Source organism: Loa loa, assembly GCF_000183805.2.
Source record: "Loa loa unplaced genomic scaffold supercont3.135, whole genome shotgun sequence".
NCBI classification, from domain to species: Eukaryota; Metazoa; Nematoda; class Chromadorea; order Rhabditida; family Onchocercidae; genus Loa; species Loa loa.
In genome coordinates this window covers 47,836-66,510 of record NW_018108315.1, presented here as the reverse complement: position 1 = coordinate 66,510, position 18,675 = coordinate 47,836, and the positions used below count along the sequence as shown (strand labels likewise).

Below are 18,675 nucleotides of genomic sequence, written 5' to 3'. Positions count from 1 at the left end.
ATATATATATATATATATATATATATATATATATATATATATATATATATATATATATATATTTAAACTTACAAATTTGAACTTATTTTCCGAAAAATTTTCACCATGAAATTTTGTAAATGGCTTACCTGACTTTAAAGAACGGGAAAACAACGAATTTCTGATTTGTGAACGCTTCTTTTAATCCTTTTAATTCACTCCTTTTAGAACTGCTAGGCAGTTGCCACAAAAATATTTAGCTACAGCCTAACTGGAAGACATTGAAGTGGAACTTTTGAAGTCGTTTATTTAAATACATTTTGTGTTATATAGATTGCAGCGTGGTTTTTGGAAGAATAAACATTTTTATTGAACGAACATTACTGTAAAATTTTCATAAAGATTATCTCACTGTTGGTACATGTGTTGGTTAAGAATTCAAATTTTTTTATGTTAGGAAGTTACTGCATCCATATAAGTCAGAATTTTAGAATTTTAAAACCACGTAATCCAGTTGTTGGAATATTTCTTCAGTTGTTGACCTACCAATCTCTTCAGATAATAGTCAGATTTCTCTGTTCTATTGATGGGCAAAAATTTTTTTTACAATTTCTACCCATATTTTTGTCCAGACAAATCTTAAATTCTAAAGTTAAATTTCTTGGTCGTCCAATATCAATAAAAAAAGACATGCTTATAATATATGGCATTGTGGTGGTCAAGACCAACAGTTAAATGTTTTATGCTATATTCAGTGAAAACTTTGGCTGGTTTCTCAGGAGCCAAAAAAACAACGAAATATGTTTTGCTAGCATCCATGACAAGACCCTCGTAATATCTGCAAAAGGACATTAAAGTTTGTTTCCTTATTTTTCCACCCACGAATCTTTATATCTTATCATCTTTGAATGGTAAATTAACAATTAGTGTGGAAATTTAAGTATTTTTTAGATTATTTCTTCTTTTGAACGTTGCTTCTATGAAGCTTTTTTTTATGGGCATTGAATAAAGTGAATAAGAGAAGAGAAGACAAAATTTTCATTATGATCTTTTGTAATTGCTGACTTCAGAAATAAATTGTTCATATCTAATTTGAAACGAAGATAAAAGGGTCGACCATATATGATTTCCAGAAATATAAATTGGTGTACTGTTAATATGCTGGTGAACATCTGAAAAGCGTATAAGGAATCCTCACTTGATCTTATCTCACTAACTTTTCAGTAATGATCGCTCAGCTTTAGATTTCTTACTAAAGAGATGTTGTAGTTCGAAATGAAATTGATAAGGATCTGAAACCTTTGACAATAGGCCTGAGTGAATTAATTATGGCGTATTTTAGCTTCTAATAGCAAGAGATCGAGGCTAAGAATAGGACCTTTCTTAATGTACAAAATTGCTTGGAATACAATGAATTGAAAAAAAAAGAAATCAATATTTACTTTAATATCGATCCTTATTTATATGATTTTCAATCACATTTATATTTATAAAAAGTGGATTGGTTTTATATATTACCCTTTGTTTTATATATATAAGGTTTAGATATAAGGTTTATATATCCGAACATACTACATATTGCATGATAGCACTTTATAGCATCGAATACACATTTTGTGAAAGTACCACTGATACCCTCATATCCAGACTTTAAATTAACAGATGTCATGACCAAATCAAAATCTTAGATTTATAATATGCCTTGATTTTCTGTGTTTACCAATGTTTCAAAAAATTGTTCAGAGAGATACCATTAAAACAACTGAAACGATAGGCTGAAATCTTGATTCATTTTCGATATGGTATATTTAGTAATTTTTATATGACTTCAAAAAACAATAAACACTTTCAGTGATCCTTTATCTATAAAAGATTTGATACAGTTCTGAAATTAAAGAGATGAGCACATAGGTGTTCACTTTATTATTTCTCATGCTGTCAGAGATTAAATCGAAATGAAAGAGCAGTGTTTGAAATTGGCTTCTCTTGGTGAGGTAACGTAGAGAATAAATCCTCATTGTTCCGTTTTTGTAATAACTTTACTGTTAGCGTTTAAAAGTCCCTTAATATTCATTGTATTTCATTTCTTTACTGGATATTGTTTCAGCTCCAAAGATAGCTTAATATTAAGCTGTTCCAAAAACTATTGTCACTTCACTCACTTTTCGTTTTTCCTTGTTTCAAGCATACAAAATTTTGGTACAGTAGTGATCAAAGAATTCATATTTTCTTGCACCGAAATAATGAATGCGTCATTTTCACGTCACAGCTCATGCATTTCCTAACATCAGAAATCAACATATGAGAAGTCAGTAAGCGATTTTGCAGAATTCTTACTGTTTTGATTAGTCACAGTGATGGGTCACATTAATCATCACCCTACGAATATCATTTCTGTTATCTTAACCTAGCTAACTCGATGTCTTCAATGCCAATATGTTTTAGATTAATATGTTTTGATGACAACAAAATTATTGGAACTTACTGTGGCAACTAGACCAGTAATAATGCCGGGAAATAGGACGTTGCTGCAAAAATCATATTTTCTAGGCAATCCTGATGGTAAGCAAAAAAAAAATGCTATATTTGTCAAAAGCTTATTTACACTGTTTTTCTTGTTCACTTTTTAGAGACTTCTTCCCTTCCAACTTTTGAACACAAATAAATTAAATCCAAGGACATACAAATATTATATCAAATGTTACCCTGTTTATTCTATAAACTCTCAGTTCCTTGGTGTATTCATTCCTTTGTTTGGACTAAGAAAATTAAAAATGAATATACTAGTAGGCCCCTTACTGAATCTTCCTACCGTTGCTCTTCCCAACTGTTTATTCGAAAGTATTTAGGTGTTATAACTGTTAAATCCTAGTGATGTAGATTGGTGACATTGCAATAGCTTCGTAATTGATATAGCAACATGCGTCGACCCGGTGCATAAGAATTTCCTAGACCAAACTGTTGGGGATGATCCAACACAAATTTGAACGTTACTTAAAATGTACCGAAGGTAAACAGCATTGATACTGGTATCTTAATTCCTACGCATAAAAAAGAACGAGGATACAGATAATACATCGACACTGTTTGTCTGGAAAAGCACAGTGGAAATTTCATCTACGTCAATCAACAGCAGTCTGTTCATCGTTCTTCTCTCCATTACCTTAGGCACTCGGCAAATTTTCAAAACCTGCTATTACTGAAAAAAAATCCATTGAGCAGCATAGCCCCATGTTAAGACCGCTATGTTACCAGTCTGGTCTCCGAACAATACTGACGATAGAGACGGGTTATAAACCAAAGGCTACTTAAAATTTCACTGCATTTTGATAAATATCACTAATTTACACGAACTGCTAAAACAGCCTACAGAAGTTCATTATTATGATATACTCTAGAGTAATTCACTGAGCAGCACAGTTCTATGTCAAGACCAGTTTTAAACTGTTTCAGTGCTTAAATATTGATGCGAAGGATAAATGATATATAACTCGGTTAAGCAGGTTATGCATGCAAATAAGGGTAAACTCTAGAGTACGAATGATAAACGAATATTTCCTGACACAAAAATGAACTGTCAAATAGAACAACGCAAGGAGATATGGTACCCCGAATGAAAACATTGTCATAACTAAAACTGCACTTGTTTCCTCATACAATCCGTAATTGACCCTATAAAGACTGTTTAAAACTACCATAAAACCGCTCAATAATAGCAAAAATGGCAACTTTGACGCAAAGCTTCAGCTCCATACTACATGAGCATGGCATGCGTGCTGCTTCGGTAATAAATAAAGAAGTGAAAACCACCGAAAAAATAATATGCAACTTGCAAAAATTAATAAAAAGTACATTCCTAAAAAGTACATTCCCTCGCATATCTTTTCATCGACTCACCAGTTACGAGAATTTAATCAGAGAAGTAGACGACAAGCTGAAGTACGCAGGTAATCTTTTTTAAAGGAAATAACGCGCACATTACTTGTTGCCCTCAACAACTTATTGCCATTATAATGTAACACGAATTAATTCTCGAAAGTAAACAATCCTTTAACTGCAAAAAATGCTAAACGACTTTATGCAAGCCCCAAGTTCATGAAAGAAGTCAACGGTGATCGAGTGATAAATGACAACTAGAGGAGAGAATTCTGAACCTAGAAAACAATATCAAAACGAATACCTTCTGGGAAATACGAAATTCGAACATGAGACCAGTTAACAGGTCATGGGCTCATGATTTAATGACGAGCCGTCGTAAACAAAACACCAAGCGATGGGAAATACGAAAATGGTTTTTCAATAAAAATTATAAAGCAAAAGTTTATGTACCACTGAGAAATCTTACAGAAGTCTACATCAAAAACAGGCTGAAATACGTAGAAATCGGTAGGACAAAGAGTATTTATTACAATACAAAATGTTGCAGAAATGTTGTACGAAGTTGTACATGTTATGATGGCAAACTGTGAAATGTTTGTAAAAAATCTTCGTAATACAAACGAGCTCTGCACATTAGTATGTGATCCTAATTCCACGAAATATTTTTCTGTGCTTTATTCTGTTCCCTAGGTTCGCCACCCATACTGAACTGACCAAAATCTGCCATTAGATGATTCAGGGCTGGGCTTCTCGTTTCCTGTAAACGGAATTTTCAGTAACAGATTTTGGTAATTTTATATAACAGATAAAGATGAAAACCAGGGAAAAAAAAGCAGCAAACGTTAAATGATTTACAATATTTATACATCTATATGTTAATTTAATATTCATTGCAATTACGATCTATGCGCAACAAATTCTTGTCATGTTTTATAACTTTTCAGTAATAGACATCAGTTTAGCAGTTTGCAATACATTAATCAAAAAATGCTAAGGATAGAATTAAGTGGTAAGTGTAAGATGTTTTAGAAAACGAACACATCAAACAGAAACAGTGAAGTGAAATGAGAAACCTGAAAGCGCAGCACGATAGATTTTGATTCGTTGGTTTTTGTTTCCTATAGCTTCCATTCCACAACCTGTCCCTTGAACAGCGGTATACATTCACGCATCTCTTAGTGAACACATTTTCAGTCCTCAGATCCTAGTACTTGCTCTTACCTTACTCTTATAGAAAACGTACAAGGAATTGTCTATTCTGCACATTATAACTTCTAACTAATACTTGATCAGCCTTCACTTAGCTAATATTTAATATGATGCAACTGCTATCATACCCCCAACTAAACAGTTATCAATTATGGGAGATGGGAGATGTCCACAGCAATGCTACACATAGCTATTTCGATTACTATAAAGAAGTAGTAGTTATGAAAGTGTGGATTTCTGCATATAATTCTTTATCCTTCCAGCCATCTTTTGATAGTCCGTACTTGAGACATTCCCTATCACTTTATCCTAATATGATCTTATTAAACCATTCACCCCAGTACAAAACATATTCCAGATATTGAACTTCTGGATTCATATAAAGTTTAATTTCAAATCTGTTTCCGTCGCCTTAAGGAGTAAGCCATTCTTGTATTTTCCTTTTAACTAGTCCCCTTCTTTATGTTATAAACCTAAATAGTGTGTATTTTGAACACAGTACTCTGAAGCATACTTATAAGTACAAAAATTATTTTCATAGTAGACAGTAGTTTCCTGAGAATACCGGTATGATGACCACACACGAAAACATTCCACAAACACACTCGTTTCAAAACAAAGTTCTCTGCTGTTCTGTACATGCGACAAAACAAAAGTAAACACAGTTGAAAATATTTTGGCCAACGCCGCCCTGATACCCACTACATATTGGAGTGACTAATTATACATTGATCAGTTGTAAGATTTTAACATGAAACATAACCATTTAGGTTAACTGATTTATAAATTATACATTGATCAGTTGTAAGATTTTAACAGGAAATATAACCATTTAGGTTAATTGATTTATAGAAGAATATTTTCGAGACGTACAAACGACTCAACTAATAATGGTATACACATTGTTTGCAAATCTAACAATCATCAATATTGGTTTCACATGCTCATATAACAAACGATTTCTTTTGCTTTCATGCTCGATTTACATTTGCTCAAAATATCTTACTGACAGCTAAAGCTAAAGAGCCGAAATTTGAATTTATGAGAATTTGTGGCACATAGATAAGTCATTACAAAGATGACTTAATATTAAAAAATTATCAATAAAAGCCACCAATGACACTGAACAGTACCGATGGCTTTTTTTGGCTATCTTTTCAAGAAATAAATGAACACTTCAAAAAATATTTAAGAACAACCTCTGCAGTGCCATAGGAAATAAATTTACTTCCACTATCATCCGATTTTAGCTGGATGTTACTTGGTGCTGTATTGTGGTTAGTGCTGAATCCAACCTTAAGATAATTAGTTGCTGACAAGAATCTACACATACAACGTTATATAGAACGAATCACAAATACTATTAAAGTATTTCAACTTTCTCAAAAATTTAGTAATTAAAAGAGTAGGTATTCTTCACCAGAAAATGTAGGTCAAAAAGAAGGTTCCTTCTACAAAAACTTTCTTTCACGAAACCGATAATTGTGAAAGTAAAAAATATACAACATTAAGTGAAATAAGACAAATTAATCCGGCACTAACAGAAAATTTTCTGGGTGGTGTGTCCATATGTCCCGAACTAGCCGTCTGAGAGCTTGATAAAACTCCATGTTCTGTTGCCACTGGAATATTAGCGAAAGGTGAAGCAGCGGCGAACATTGCCGCTGTCTCACGATTTAGGAAAAAATTTCCCGCTGGTAAAGTATTTCTTTCTGGTCCAAATATGGCAAACTGTGTATCTGAGATATTTCACAATGTATTCCCTTTTGGGGTCAAATTCGGATAAAAATTTGACTGATATATTTTCAAGTGATGGAAAGATGTGAAATGCAACTCCATAATTATGAACAAAAGTTAATAATGAACTGTTTTCTTCAGATTTAATCATAAACTTACAACCGTTTTGAGATCCACAAGACTGCTGAGTAAGAGGACCAACGGATGGGCCGAAAAATGACCCAACATTGGACGTGTCAAAAAAATGTGTGTTTTTTGGTTTACCAGACTTGTCATCACCGGATGAAACCTGACGTAAGAAAATTACACCTTCAAACTTGTAGACATAAACTGACTCATCCTATTAGGAGTTCATTCCTTGCCATGATATTTTATATAGATATGAAAACTATTTCCAGCTTTTTTTGTCGAGTCATTAATAAAGAAGCAAAAGCAAAGTTTTATGAGAAATTTCTTTTCAAGCCGAAAGACTTCGAATAAAAAGAAAAAAAAGAGAAAGAACGAAATAATCAGTATAAAAAGATCAAAAGCTCGTAGATCCTTTGCAATCATATTATGTCGATGGTTCAAAAAAAAAAAAAAAATACTATGAAACTGAACGAAAAACCTCAGAACATTGCTGCATTCGACGCTGATGCTTTGTTGACCGAGGATAAAATTTAGATGCAGTTCCATACAAGGCAAGGATATCCGAAGTGCTCTTTTTCTCTGAAAAAAAAAGGAAATTTCAAAAGACTTCTTTACCCATCACAAACAAAATAAAAACTGCTAGAATGTTGTACTATTCTGAAAATTACCATTCACTACGGGACTAGATCTTAACACCGATGCTAAGTCTTCTAAATTGTTTTCCGAACCACCAGTCATGAGACTGCTTTTAACATTTGAAGAAGACGCTATAGCATCTGTGGCAAAAATATCAGATCGCAATTTCGCGGGCGGAGCAGAAACAATTGGACCGAAATCTTCCATTTCATTGCTCTCGTTGAGCATGATGCTATCATTTAGATCCACTGTATTTTTATCCATCACAGCAAAAGGCTATAAAAGTGTGCTTTCAGAATAGAAAACGTTATGTAAAATAAATAAGCAAATAAATACTTTTATATCGAGAAAGTAAGAGTTAATTTACATAATAAAAACTACTGATTTACCAAATTAGGTGGAAGTTCACTGCGACAGACTTCGACTATAGGAGTGCTTAGGTCTAGGAGCGGTACATCTGTAACTGTGTCGCTCTTTATATCAGTAGCAGCATTTGCCACATTGGAATTGTTAGCCATACTTCTTGCCTTTAGCGCTGAATCCGAGAAGTGATTTCTTTCTCTAACATTTGAGCGTGCACCTAAAATAACAGTGATTTACACTTGTGTTTTAGTACTTGCAAAATCCATTTCATAACATTCGTGAATAATGAAGTTGAAGCTGAGTTGACTTAATGAAAGAGAGTTGTGAACTATGTAGATCAAAATGACTTTGTTGAACACTTCACTTTAATAATATTCTCAAGAAATAAGAAAAAAGGAAAAAGAGAAATTGGTCGCGGTATCTGCAAAAGCTAACACTTTACTCGCAATCAAGCGATTTGATGGATTTTATGAAAAGACAAGAATTAAATTTAAAAAGCACACTCACTGTGAACAGGAATTTGTCTCTTGTCCAGAGGAAGTGGCAAGTCGTTCACATCCAGCGGAGGTGGCGACCAATCCTTCAGGATATATCTGGAATGATATGATGTGACATGACATGCAAAAAAAAAGAATTAAATAACTTTTTGTAATTCAAACAAAACCGCTGTTTCACTATTTGAAAAGTGAGAAACCGCAAAAATTACCACCTCTTTTGTTCATATTTTGCTCTGATGAATGATTCGAGAGCAGAATCTGTTTGTGGTCTACGAAAGTGCTCAGGAAGTTCTGCTTCATAAACACGGCGTGCCATTTTATTGCCCATGACCCGCATACTTTGTACCTGCTCTGGGGTCCATGAATCCAAATTGACCGACTTCACCTGCATTTTGTCACATCGCAAAGTAGTTAAAACTGAAGATACCAAATAATCATATTCTCATGGTTCTAAAAAAAATCGAAAAGTACTATAGAACTGAGGGCATACTAATTCCCTTAAAGACCGAAGGCGATACCTTGGTGAGATGAACACCGAGATTACGATGGATCCCGGCACATCGTATGCAAAGAAATACTCCTAGATTCCAGGATGCCCATCGAGGTTGTTTCGCTTCGCAATCAGCACAATATTTGTTCTCCTCTTCTCGTAAAAGATCGACCACTATCGCTGTAAAACACTCATTTTTACCAAATTTCAGTACATTTCGTATTTTTTAGTTTTATATTGTACGGACGATTTGAATGTGTGTTTGCAGAAAACTGTAATGTATATTTGTAATGTATATTTGCAAAAATATGTGAAAACGCTTGCACATGAAATATTAAATATTGCAATACCCTGCAAACGTTCAGACTCTGTTCTTTTTGCATCGATTCGGCTTTTCAGTGGCATACTGTGACGCTTTAACGAGTAGCAGACAGATGAACTGTTATATTCCAATGCTGAAAACGTATTTTTCTAGATGGAAAAAGTTCGTAGTTATACTATGCGGTTCAGATCTGATGATGACAATCTGAACTTACTGATACCGACCAGGCGACAGCAACCACACTTGTCGGTAACTATAAAGAACAATAAGATAAACCACACGTACGAACCTCAACTTTCCCCGTACAATTCTACGCCAGACTTACGCCATAACGAAGCATTCCAGCAACTGATTAATCCTGCCACGTCCTCAGTCTGACAAAGCGAGGCAGTATGAATAAATGAGAGTGTAAGCAGACATGAGATGTCACGAAAAGATATTGTATTTGGAAGAGAACAGTATGAGATGTGAAAATTTCTGCTAGATAGCTGTGGAGAGCAAACTACTGATGTTGCTGGAGAAGTTGGCGGCAGGTCTGACTTTAGGGGTAGGTTGGCAGGGATTGATCTCATTCCTGACACGTTGTCTTTCCAGTTTTCCATAGTTCTTTACCATCTTCAGATTATCTCAGGAAATGGAGACAGCATGAGGAATGAGGCTTGAGTTTTTTCTTTTTTTTTTTTATTTAATAATTTTTTGATAATTTTGGAGTTTCTGAATTATTCTTTTGTGTTAGACTGCTCAGCATTTGCTTAGACGGAATATGTAAAATGAGATGCATATATGTATGAAATGATTAGAGGATGATAACGATAGCTCCACTGGATGGATTCAAAGGAGGAGGAAGAGAGGGAAGATATTACGCAGAAATCACATTGTCATCTCATCCTCACATCGAAGCTTCTGTTATGCGTGCTATCACGGATACAGTGATTGAATGGAGGCGACATCTGTTAGGTGGCCGATGTTCACCTCTTGATTCGAGTTCTGTTGCTGCACGAAATCTTATAACGATTTTCGATTTTCTTCTTTCTTATGGGTATGCCTATATGTATTATGTGGCATATTCTTTCGCAGCTTAGGACTGCGTAATTCATGTTCTTCAAAAAATTGATAGTATTGGTTAGTTAAAGTTACTGAGATTTTTCTCTTATTATTGTGAAAGCAGTTTCCTGCAACTACGATCCATCTGTTATTTGCTTAGGTTTAACGGTGGTAACCGATTATATTGGATATTTGTGAAAGAGTTCATGTCGCGCAACGAAATCCAATATCTGAAACGGGAATGGCGTATCACTTCAGCGCGACAACTGTCGGTTGCATGGCTCAAGGATGTTCTCAATAAACAAACATTACTATATCACTTTCAGGTTCCTCAGTATATATTCTTTTTACATTTGATTATTTTTTATCCCTTGAAAAAAATTCACAGAGGCAACTATAAAATCATTTCTTTTACGGACGATTGATTTACTTAAGCTAGCTTACACACAACACTTTTTTGAAATCAAAACTTTTTGGGACTTTTTGGGCTTCCTGTTTTTAATATTGCCTGGTCCTTTCCAGTCCTGTACAACGATAAGGGATCGAGATCGGGGTGAGTGGTGCAATAGTCTTACGTAGGTTTTTTTCACATTGTGAGTCGACGAATGGTTTTTTTTTCTATTGTTTTCATTGTAATCCTCCATTATGTCTCGCTTTAAATGCTTTTAAAGAGATTACATTTCAGTCTTTCCAACAAGATTTAGAAACTGTTCGAAAGTTCTACCGCAAGGAAGCTGTAATGGCAAATCAACTTTTCCTTTCCCGCATTGTGCAGAAAATGATGGATTTTTCTGAAGTGCAGTTCAAATTTCTGGTCTGTTTTGCTCGTTTCAGATATTTCTGTCAAGAAAAGCTTATAATTTAATCATCTCTTTGCATTTATCAAGTGGTGGAAACCAATAGTCTTGCAATAGAAATTTAATCTTTACCCGTGTTTTATGTCACTGGAAAATTTTGGTTAGCATTTTCACATTTTCCCACAAATATTTAGTTCTGCATGTTAGTTATGCTCAAAAAAATAATGCAACTGTCATTTGCTGATCAGTGATGCTTATAATATTTTTATAACGAAATCTTCTATTTTACTCTCGCTTTGGAAAGCAGAACTTACTATTAATATGTTGTAGTTCGGACTTGCTTTTTTGCTTATCTTTCAGAAACCTTTTGAAAAACATAGCGATATTCCAATAGCAGTAATGCGATTGTCATTTGGTGATCAGCGACCTTCGACATCAACTGACTGTTTGGCTGTTTTATGCAAACATTCACGTGAAGAACAGACCTACCCAGCAATTCGCCAAAGATCTCGAGCAGAATTCTCAACACATTCTCAAGATGTCTCGTCATTATTGTTTGATATACCACTACCAGCGGATTTTGTGGAAACTCATCCCACATCATTTGATGAAGATGTCACTGCACCAGAAAACGATTCGGTAATGCGTAGTGCTTTATTAAAGGTTATTATAATCTGATAAAAATTACTTCATGCTGTTATATCACGTTGCTCTAGGAATCTGCCAAAGGCGTTCTTTTCTAAGTGTTTTTGGAATACAAAGACGATAATTTACATATAAATAGAAATGTTTAGGATCAAATTTTCGGTGAATTGCTGAGACGTAGAAAGAGTGATTCAACAGATGTTGTCCATGGTTGTCTTCCAAAAGAAGATGCAGTGAAAAATACTGTGAATGAAGAGGGACATACCGTTAGTTATGAACAGAAGAAGTTGGATGTAATTTTTTCGTAGATATTTTTTGCGTTTCTGGGGGTGGTCTCTTTGCATATTTTCATATGATACTTCGTGCCTCTTTGAAAATTTTTCGAACCAAGAAAGTTACCCATTTCCATCAACATAAGTTTTTAAAATTCTATATACTTTTTTAACATATGTGAATGTGTTTCAAAGAAAGCCCATGTACTTCATTGAAGTCATGTCATGCACACATGTTCTTTTAAGTTCTGAAAGAAATCCAGGACTTTATTCAAAGAATTATAAAACCTCACAAATCATATTAGTAATAAAATGGAGCTTCTTATTCTCCCGCACTTTGATTATATCCATTTCAAATTCACGCACTGCGTGGTTTTTTAGTAATTATTACTGTGAAACCAGAACCACCTGGAAATCTGGCGCAGTGCGTCCTCTGTCACTGATTCAACTGGACGCCGGACACGTCAACAGCCTTCAAAGAAGGCTCATGACACTAGTAGCTTAACCATTTATTTAAACTCGCAACTAGTGATGTTCATGTCAGAGCTTATATGACTTTCTTAATGTCTTAATGACCATTTTGCGTGTTACCTGTCACATTAAATATAAAGCTTTTCTGCTTTGTACAGTTAACCAACTTTTCCGAAAGATATATCATGAGATCAAACGTTTTAGTAATGCTTGATTTATAATATCGTAGATTTACCGCTATATTACAGTGTAAGTTTAGGTCACTAGTGTTGCTGTTTCGATGGATCCTTTCGATATAGCTTTGAAAACAAGCTTATCAAAAGCAAAATTGTCCACAGAGGATGTTCATTATAATGAATGTGAACACAGAGCATCACCGATAACAACGTTAGTCGATCTTCCATGTGGTGAAATAAGGTATACTTCATTTTTCTATTGTACACTAAAAGCCGTCAAAATAGTATCTGATGAACCTTTTTTCAATCAAAAAATTTTCACAATTTTGGATTCAAATTACCAAACAGTGCGCTTTGTTCATTTACTGCTTATTTGTTTAACAGTTGAGAAATGGTCTTCAAGGTTGGATATGGGTGAAATGATTGGCCTTAGCATAAATGTTTTCAAGCATGACGCCGAAAGGTTTATGCGGATGTTTCAGGTATTTATTGCTTTTATTTTATCATGAAAAATTTAAATCAGAGGTAAAGGAAGTGCGACTGTTACAAATAACTTTTTGTCTGACCAGGTTGTCTTTATTAAAAAATTACAAATCTCTAACATGCAAAATATATACTGAATCATTATTACATATACTTCTTAAAGGTTTATTCACATTTCGGCACAGGAGAAATTGAAAGACGATTATTTGCTCTCTCTAATCAGGCGGCTTATTTGTTATCTGCCGAAAGTTTTGCAGTATCCAAAAGGTCATATGTTACACGTGCGTACCTGCCACTCCGGTATATCAACAGTGTTCATGTAAGTTATATTCTAAGCTAAAAACTGGGAACAATGGTCCCTATTCAACAACTTTAATCTCGAATAGTTCGACCAGAGTTTTCAGGTTGGTCCTGACTCGCAAGTGATGTATCTGCATGCTGAAAAAGATTACAATGTGTGTGAAGATGAACCTGACAAATTTTTGTCAGTTGTGGAAATATGTGCGGCTTGTAAACAGCTTGGTGTCGCCATTTTGGATGCTCTGAATTATGCCTATGAGAATTATGTCTCAAATTTTCAAGTCGATAAAATCAAGTTAAAAGTGTGTCCTGATCCCACTCCACAGCATCTTATCCGTTTCATGTCCAAGGAATTACAGAAGGTGACATTTTTAACTTCTGAAGAGAACGCAGTAATTTATAACATGATTCTGAATTTAATGCTTCCATATAGGAACCGACAGTAGTGAGAGAGTGTTACTTTATAATATATCATGTGCGTATAATTTTCTCTATGGTTTACAGTTTACAGAATGCACCAGTTCTTTATGGATATTACCTTGCACAATGGAGACAAACGAAATTATATAGCATGAATGGCGAGGGTTATCGGCACAGTGGTTTTTTATATCATAAAGAAGTTGGAAATGGTGTTTCGTGGCTGATCAGCTCAGGCAATTTTCAACAGAGCTACTTTCATTTGCAAAATAAAAAACTTTATCAATTTTCCGACTCTACGTGCAAATTCGGTGAACGCGTTATATCTGTGAGGTATTTTTAGAATAACTGGATTTGTATTAAATGTTAGAAATGAAAAAATGCTTTACAAGAGAAGTTTCTTTCTAGAGATTCAGTTACCGATGTGATGGAACTCAAAGGTGATGATCGTTCACCACATATATTCGAAATCGTCCTTAAAAACAGCAGAATTCAGTTTATATGTCAGAGCGCCGCTGACATGCACAAATGGGTGTCGCTAATAACTCTTGCAATCACGTCCACGGTAATTTGTTTTATTGATATATTTCGAGTGGAAATTGATTTTATCCGTATACTTTGATTTGATATGTGCTCGTTTAAAACAATATTTTCGCATCGTTCTACTGAATTAATGATACAAATAAAGCGGAAAAAATTCGAGTTATCAGCCTTAAATATACAATAAAAGTTACTGAGACAATTATCTGATGGATTTCTTCTGTTGTTGTTTGCAGGACATGGATGATGAGCCAGCGGCCTGCGTAGTGTGCTTGTGTGAAAAAAGTATTTTAATAGCGCAAGAGGGGTTAAACTGTGCAGTTGATGGATTCATGAGATTACTGGCACGCATTGACATGGCAAATATGTCCCAGGCTACGGGAGTGTTTGCCGCTGAGCGCTCAGCGTGTGTACTCAAAAATGAGGAAACGTTGGAGTGGTTATTCATGAGATCGCCAGATGAAGTTGATCGTCTGCTTGGACAGCTTAACCAGCTTGGGGTAATTAATTCCTCTCATTAATTTATTCTCTGTTTTCATCAGACTCTAAATATACTGGATATATTTAGGTAAGGGAAATTAATACAGAAGAAGATGGCTCGTCCCGATTGTCAGCAATCCTAAATTCGATGTCACGTCTTAATGATGCTTTCCACTTTGATGATACTCTGTCAGATGACGCATTTGACGCATCGCTCGAACTTTGATAATGTATAATTGTAACATTTTAAACCTATGCAGCTGCACTACTTGTGCTATCAGTGCAGCAAATTGATCCGTGTATTTCCTGACATCAACATTTCGCCATAAATCATATCAGTATGAGCTATGTATAAAGTAATGCAAGGTATACCGGTCAACTTTGACAGAACTATTGTAGACAATTTGCGATGTTTAGAAAAGGCGTGTTGAAACCACATCTAAAAGATATGACCACGTTTTCAGAAGTTAGAAACGCGAAAAGCTGTTGTTGGGTCGTGAGACAATAGTTCCGAAAGTTAGGTGAACGCTCTACAAAAATGAGTTCCTGTTATAATCGAACGCGCTTATATGGGATACAATGTTTGCAGTGACAAGCTGTACCCGTTAACGGATTCCGGTCGACCAGAATTATTCTTGACATCTATATTCTGTTAGGCACGCAATTTGGATTTCCAATTTTATTCAAAACGATTTCCAGACACAGCTATAACTGATTTTCTTTTCACGGTGTGCCGAATACTCGCTGGCTGGGGTCATTATGAAAACGAAGTGGGGAAATGGAAACACAGTTCAAGAGTTCATGACATTTACCACATAAACTCGGATAGCGCATAGCTCCAGGCTTGCCACATTTAACTAACAGTAAAAAAGCTTTCAGAAAAAAAGTGTCCAGAAAATACTGGTGATGAAGTGATCACACATTATGCCTTATCATAACAAGAACAAATCACTGGGTATGAAATGTCAATATTTAAATTTCCTGTTGTTTCCAGAAGAAGGGGGCTTATAGGGGCAAAAAATTCTCCGAATGAAAGATTGGATTAAAAAAGTAACGAACACAGAAGACGTTACGCCACCTCTTAAAATTATAAAATGCAAGGTCTTACGTAGCATACATAGGATTCCGCACTTTTTTTCTTTGATGACTCGAGGCCAGATGGAATGTAGTATTTACATCTGTGATTTGTTTCTGTTTCTTATTTGAAAGAAAATCATACAAATACTGAAATATCTTCACCTATATACAAGATATTTCGAAAAGCCACAAATGAAGAAGCAGTATGCAATAAACAGGAAAGGAGGGATAAGAAGGACAAGACTATTCGTAGGCTCAAGCGCATCGTAATGAAAATGCATTGTGACATTCGCCTCAAAACGTGATCAAACAGCCGGTCAAGTCATGCAACAAGTCAGCAAAATGGATTAGTTGGTTGAGGTGACGCCGACGCTGGAACTGGCATCAATGGTGGCTGCATAGCTGTCTGGACGGGGTTTCCTGTCGGCGGCATGCGACTCTGACTCATCATTTCATTAAGCGATGGTGATGGACGTTGTTGAGCGACAAATGGGTTTATTGGTACCGTTGCGCTAGTACCAGAAAGAAATGGATTGCTGGCTAAAATACGACCTTTGGTTGTCTCATGAGTAGGTGGTGGCTTTCTCATCCCTTTTATTTGCTATATAGCTACAGGACTTAGCACCATATAAAATTGAAAACAAAAATAAAACCTGGTTTTATGCTGTTACTTGTCGTCCCGAGCAGATTGTCCAAATTTACAAGAGATGAGTTTTCACCGAGAAAACTCTCGGGTGTTTTCGTGCTGCTTCTTTGTTTAGAAATATTTTCTTCAGCAATGAAATCTGGACTATGATTAGCAGGAGAAGGCACAGTAGCCCATGGGTCAACAGAGTTTGTCGTTACCCCAGCTGTCGGGGGTGCTAACGTCCACGGGTCATTACTGGTTGTTTGGATTTTTGAATACAGCGATGATCCTAAAAATATAGTTCTTGGTTTATCTGAACAAAAGAAAAACCTAGACAAATATTTTTTCTCAGTGTATATACTGTGTATGTACTATTTATGTATATGCAATATTTTATGCGATCTTTTCTTGCCTTGTATTTCCTCAAAGGTTTATGAATTGAAAAAGAATACTTTCCGTCAGGAAAAAGTACCAACCAACAACTAATGCAGGAGCAGTACCAGAAGCCGGTGCCCAAGGATCAGCAACTGGTCCACCCCATGGATTTGGGGTTGTCTGTTCAACAGGCTGTCCCACTCCCAGCGACAGCAAGTCATCGATCGCACTTTGCGAAAGAGTTGAACTTGGCACTGTGTTTTGATCACCAACATCCATGGAATTCATCCGCTCGATTTCACGGCGACTCTCATTTAATGCCATCTAAATTCCTCTGGATTTAACATCAGTGCCCGTTTTCAGTACACAATAAAGGACATATTTATTCTTGCTCGTTATATAACTAAATGCTCTTTTTCACAATGACAATTTTTTGACATAACTGAAATGTCTAGTACATACTGATATACATTATAGCGCAGAAAATCCTATGAAATGAACATTCATGATCTCCTAAAAATGGAACACTTTATTCGGCATACCTGTAACCCAATGTCGTCCTTTTTCCTCAGTTCCTCTTCCTTCTCACTTTCTTCCCGTGACAGTACAAGTGCAATCTGTAATTGCATTTCTTCTTCACCAGCACTCGCCGGTCGTGCATCTTCCAATTCCGATTCTAAAAAACATCAAACTCATGTCTTGCTAAAACAGTGAGAATCTTATAGCGTGAAAAAAACAAAATATACCAAATCCAGGGCCAGTATCGGTTTTGCGCGTATGTCGTACGGAACCATCTGAAGAAATACCAGAACCAGACATGAACTTCTTCCTAGTCATCATAAACTTTGTTCGTTCATTTTTTAGTCGTTCTTCGTCATACAGTAGGCTGACCATCTGTTTTGCTTTCTCCCGTACATTCATACCCTGATCTCTATTATCCTCAATATGCTGGAAATCTTTTAATGTTTCAATCGAGTAGATATTTTCACGACACTGTTGAGCCACTTTCTCACTGCCACACTAGAATGGATATTAACGTGTTGCAGCAATTCATAAATGTATATTAGAAATAAAAGTATTGGACCGAAACAGAAAATGTGAATCCAAATAAGATTAAAATAAGAATCAAATTTTTGATTACTTACAAGCGATCTTCCAATAAGGCTTTGAATAATTAGTTACAGTATAAGTCAATCTAAGGAAATCTAACCTTTATCAAATAATCCAAAAGAACAAGACTTTTATACACATGCCTCCAGTTCTTCCCATGATCATTTAATCTCTTCCAGAGCATCGACATAATCTCAGTAAACGACAATGGATTATGCGTTAGATCTGCGATTTCGGACATCAGAGCCGTAGAGGGACCCCAAGGATCATTGCTGCAAAACATCATTCTCACAGAAACCAATTCTTTCATGTAACACTACGGCTGGTAAAAATAAAGTGCTAAAAGCGACAAAACAATAAACAACGAAATGCTGAATGCAAAAACCTTATATGAATTTTGTTGCGGTTTTGGACAGATTTACCGGTTTGCTTATTTTGAAGGTATTTAGGAAGACTTCAAGAAAGTACTGCTTGGACGTGATATATTTGGTCGAAAAAAGTTTACTATGGAAACGAGTGGATACAAAATTTTATTTTCCATTTTCGTTTGCGATAGGCAGGTAATGAGATTAATTAGTCAGTGTTAAAAAATGGATGTTTGCACCGTCAGTAATCAAAT

General features: G+C 35.3%; 4 protein-coding genes across 4 annotated transcripts in view; 2 read left to right on the top strand and 2 right to left on the bottom strand.

Moving 5' to 3' along the window:
• Positions 1-3,700: 3,700 nt before the first annotated feature.
• On the top strand, positions 3,701-4,448 carry LOAG_06012 (hypothetical protein; the record flags this gene model as incomplete). The annotated part of the gene is made up of 2 exons (XM_003141548.1): positions 3,701-3,926; positions 4,327-4,448. The coding sequence occupies 2 exons, from the start codon at positions 3,701-3,703 to the stop codon at positions 4,446-4,448; spliced, it is 348 nt and encodes a 115-aa protein (XP_003141596.1).
• On the bottom strand, positions 3,968-9,603 carry LOAG_06011 (GTP-ase activating protein for Arf containing protein). Its single transcript, XM_020447039.1, has 12 exons — positions 9,531-9,603; positions 9,270-9,374; positions 8,948-9,099; positions 8,642-8,814; positions 8,440-8,525; positions 7,959-8,149; positions 7,602-7,845; positions 7,412-7,512; positions 6,964-7,093; positions 6,610-6,806; positions 6,267-6,362; positions 3,968-4,615 (listed from the first exon to the last, which is right to left on the bottom strand). Exons 2-12 carry the CDS (start codon positions 9,322-9,324, stop codon positions 4,505-4,507), a joined length of 1,536 nt encoding a protein of 511 aa, XP_020302689.1. The 5' UTR covers positions 9,325-9,374; positions 9,531-9,603; the 3' UTR covers positions 3,968-4,504.
• Positions 9,604-10,044: 441 nt separating this feature from the next.
• On the top strand, positions 10,045-15,092 carry LOAG_06010 (PH domain-containing protein; the record flags this gene model as incomplete). Its single annotated transcript, XM_003141546.1, has 13 exons — positions 10,045-10,280; positions 10,446-10,611; positions 10,971-11,099; positions 11,443-11,745; positions 11,877-12,020; positions 12,730-12,887; positions 13,050-13,128; positions 13,293-13,448; positions 13,534-13,791; positions 13,941-14,179; positions 14,255-14,411; positions 14,623-14,886; positions 14,955-15,092. The coding sequence occupies 13 exons, from the start codon at positions 10,045-10,047 to the stop codon at positions 15,090-15,092; spliced, it is 2,427 nt and encodes an 808-aa protein (XP_003141594.1).
• Positions 15,093-16,019: 927 nt separating this feature from the next.
• The window catches only part of LOAG_17830 (hypothetical protein), a 4,420-nt gene continuing 1,764 nt past the window's right edge, over positions 16,020-18,675 (bottom strand). Inside the window, exons 4-8 of the mRNA XM_020450494.1 lie at positions 17,693-17,966; positions 17,489-17,622; positions 17,048-17,270; positions 16,597-16,860; positions 16,020-16,483 (exon numbers count right to left, since the gene is read on the bottom strand). Coding sequence (XP_020305813.1) covers positions 16,278-16,483; positions 16,597-16,860; positions 17,048-17,270; positions 17,489-17,622; positions 17,693-17,966 — 1,101 coding nt within the window. The 3' untranslated portion in view covers positions 16,020-16,277. The remainder of the gene's footprint in view (positions 16,484-16,596; positions 16,861-17,047; positions 17,271-17,488; positions 17,623-17,692; positions 17,967-18,675) is intronic.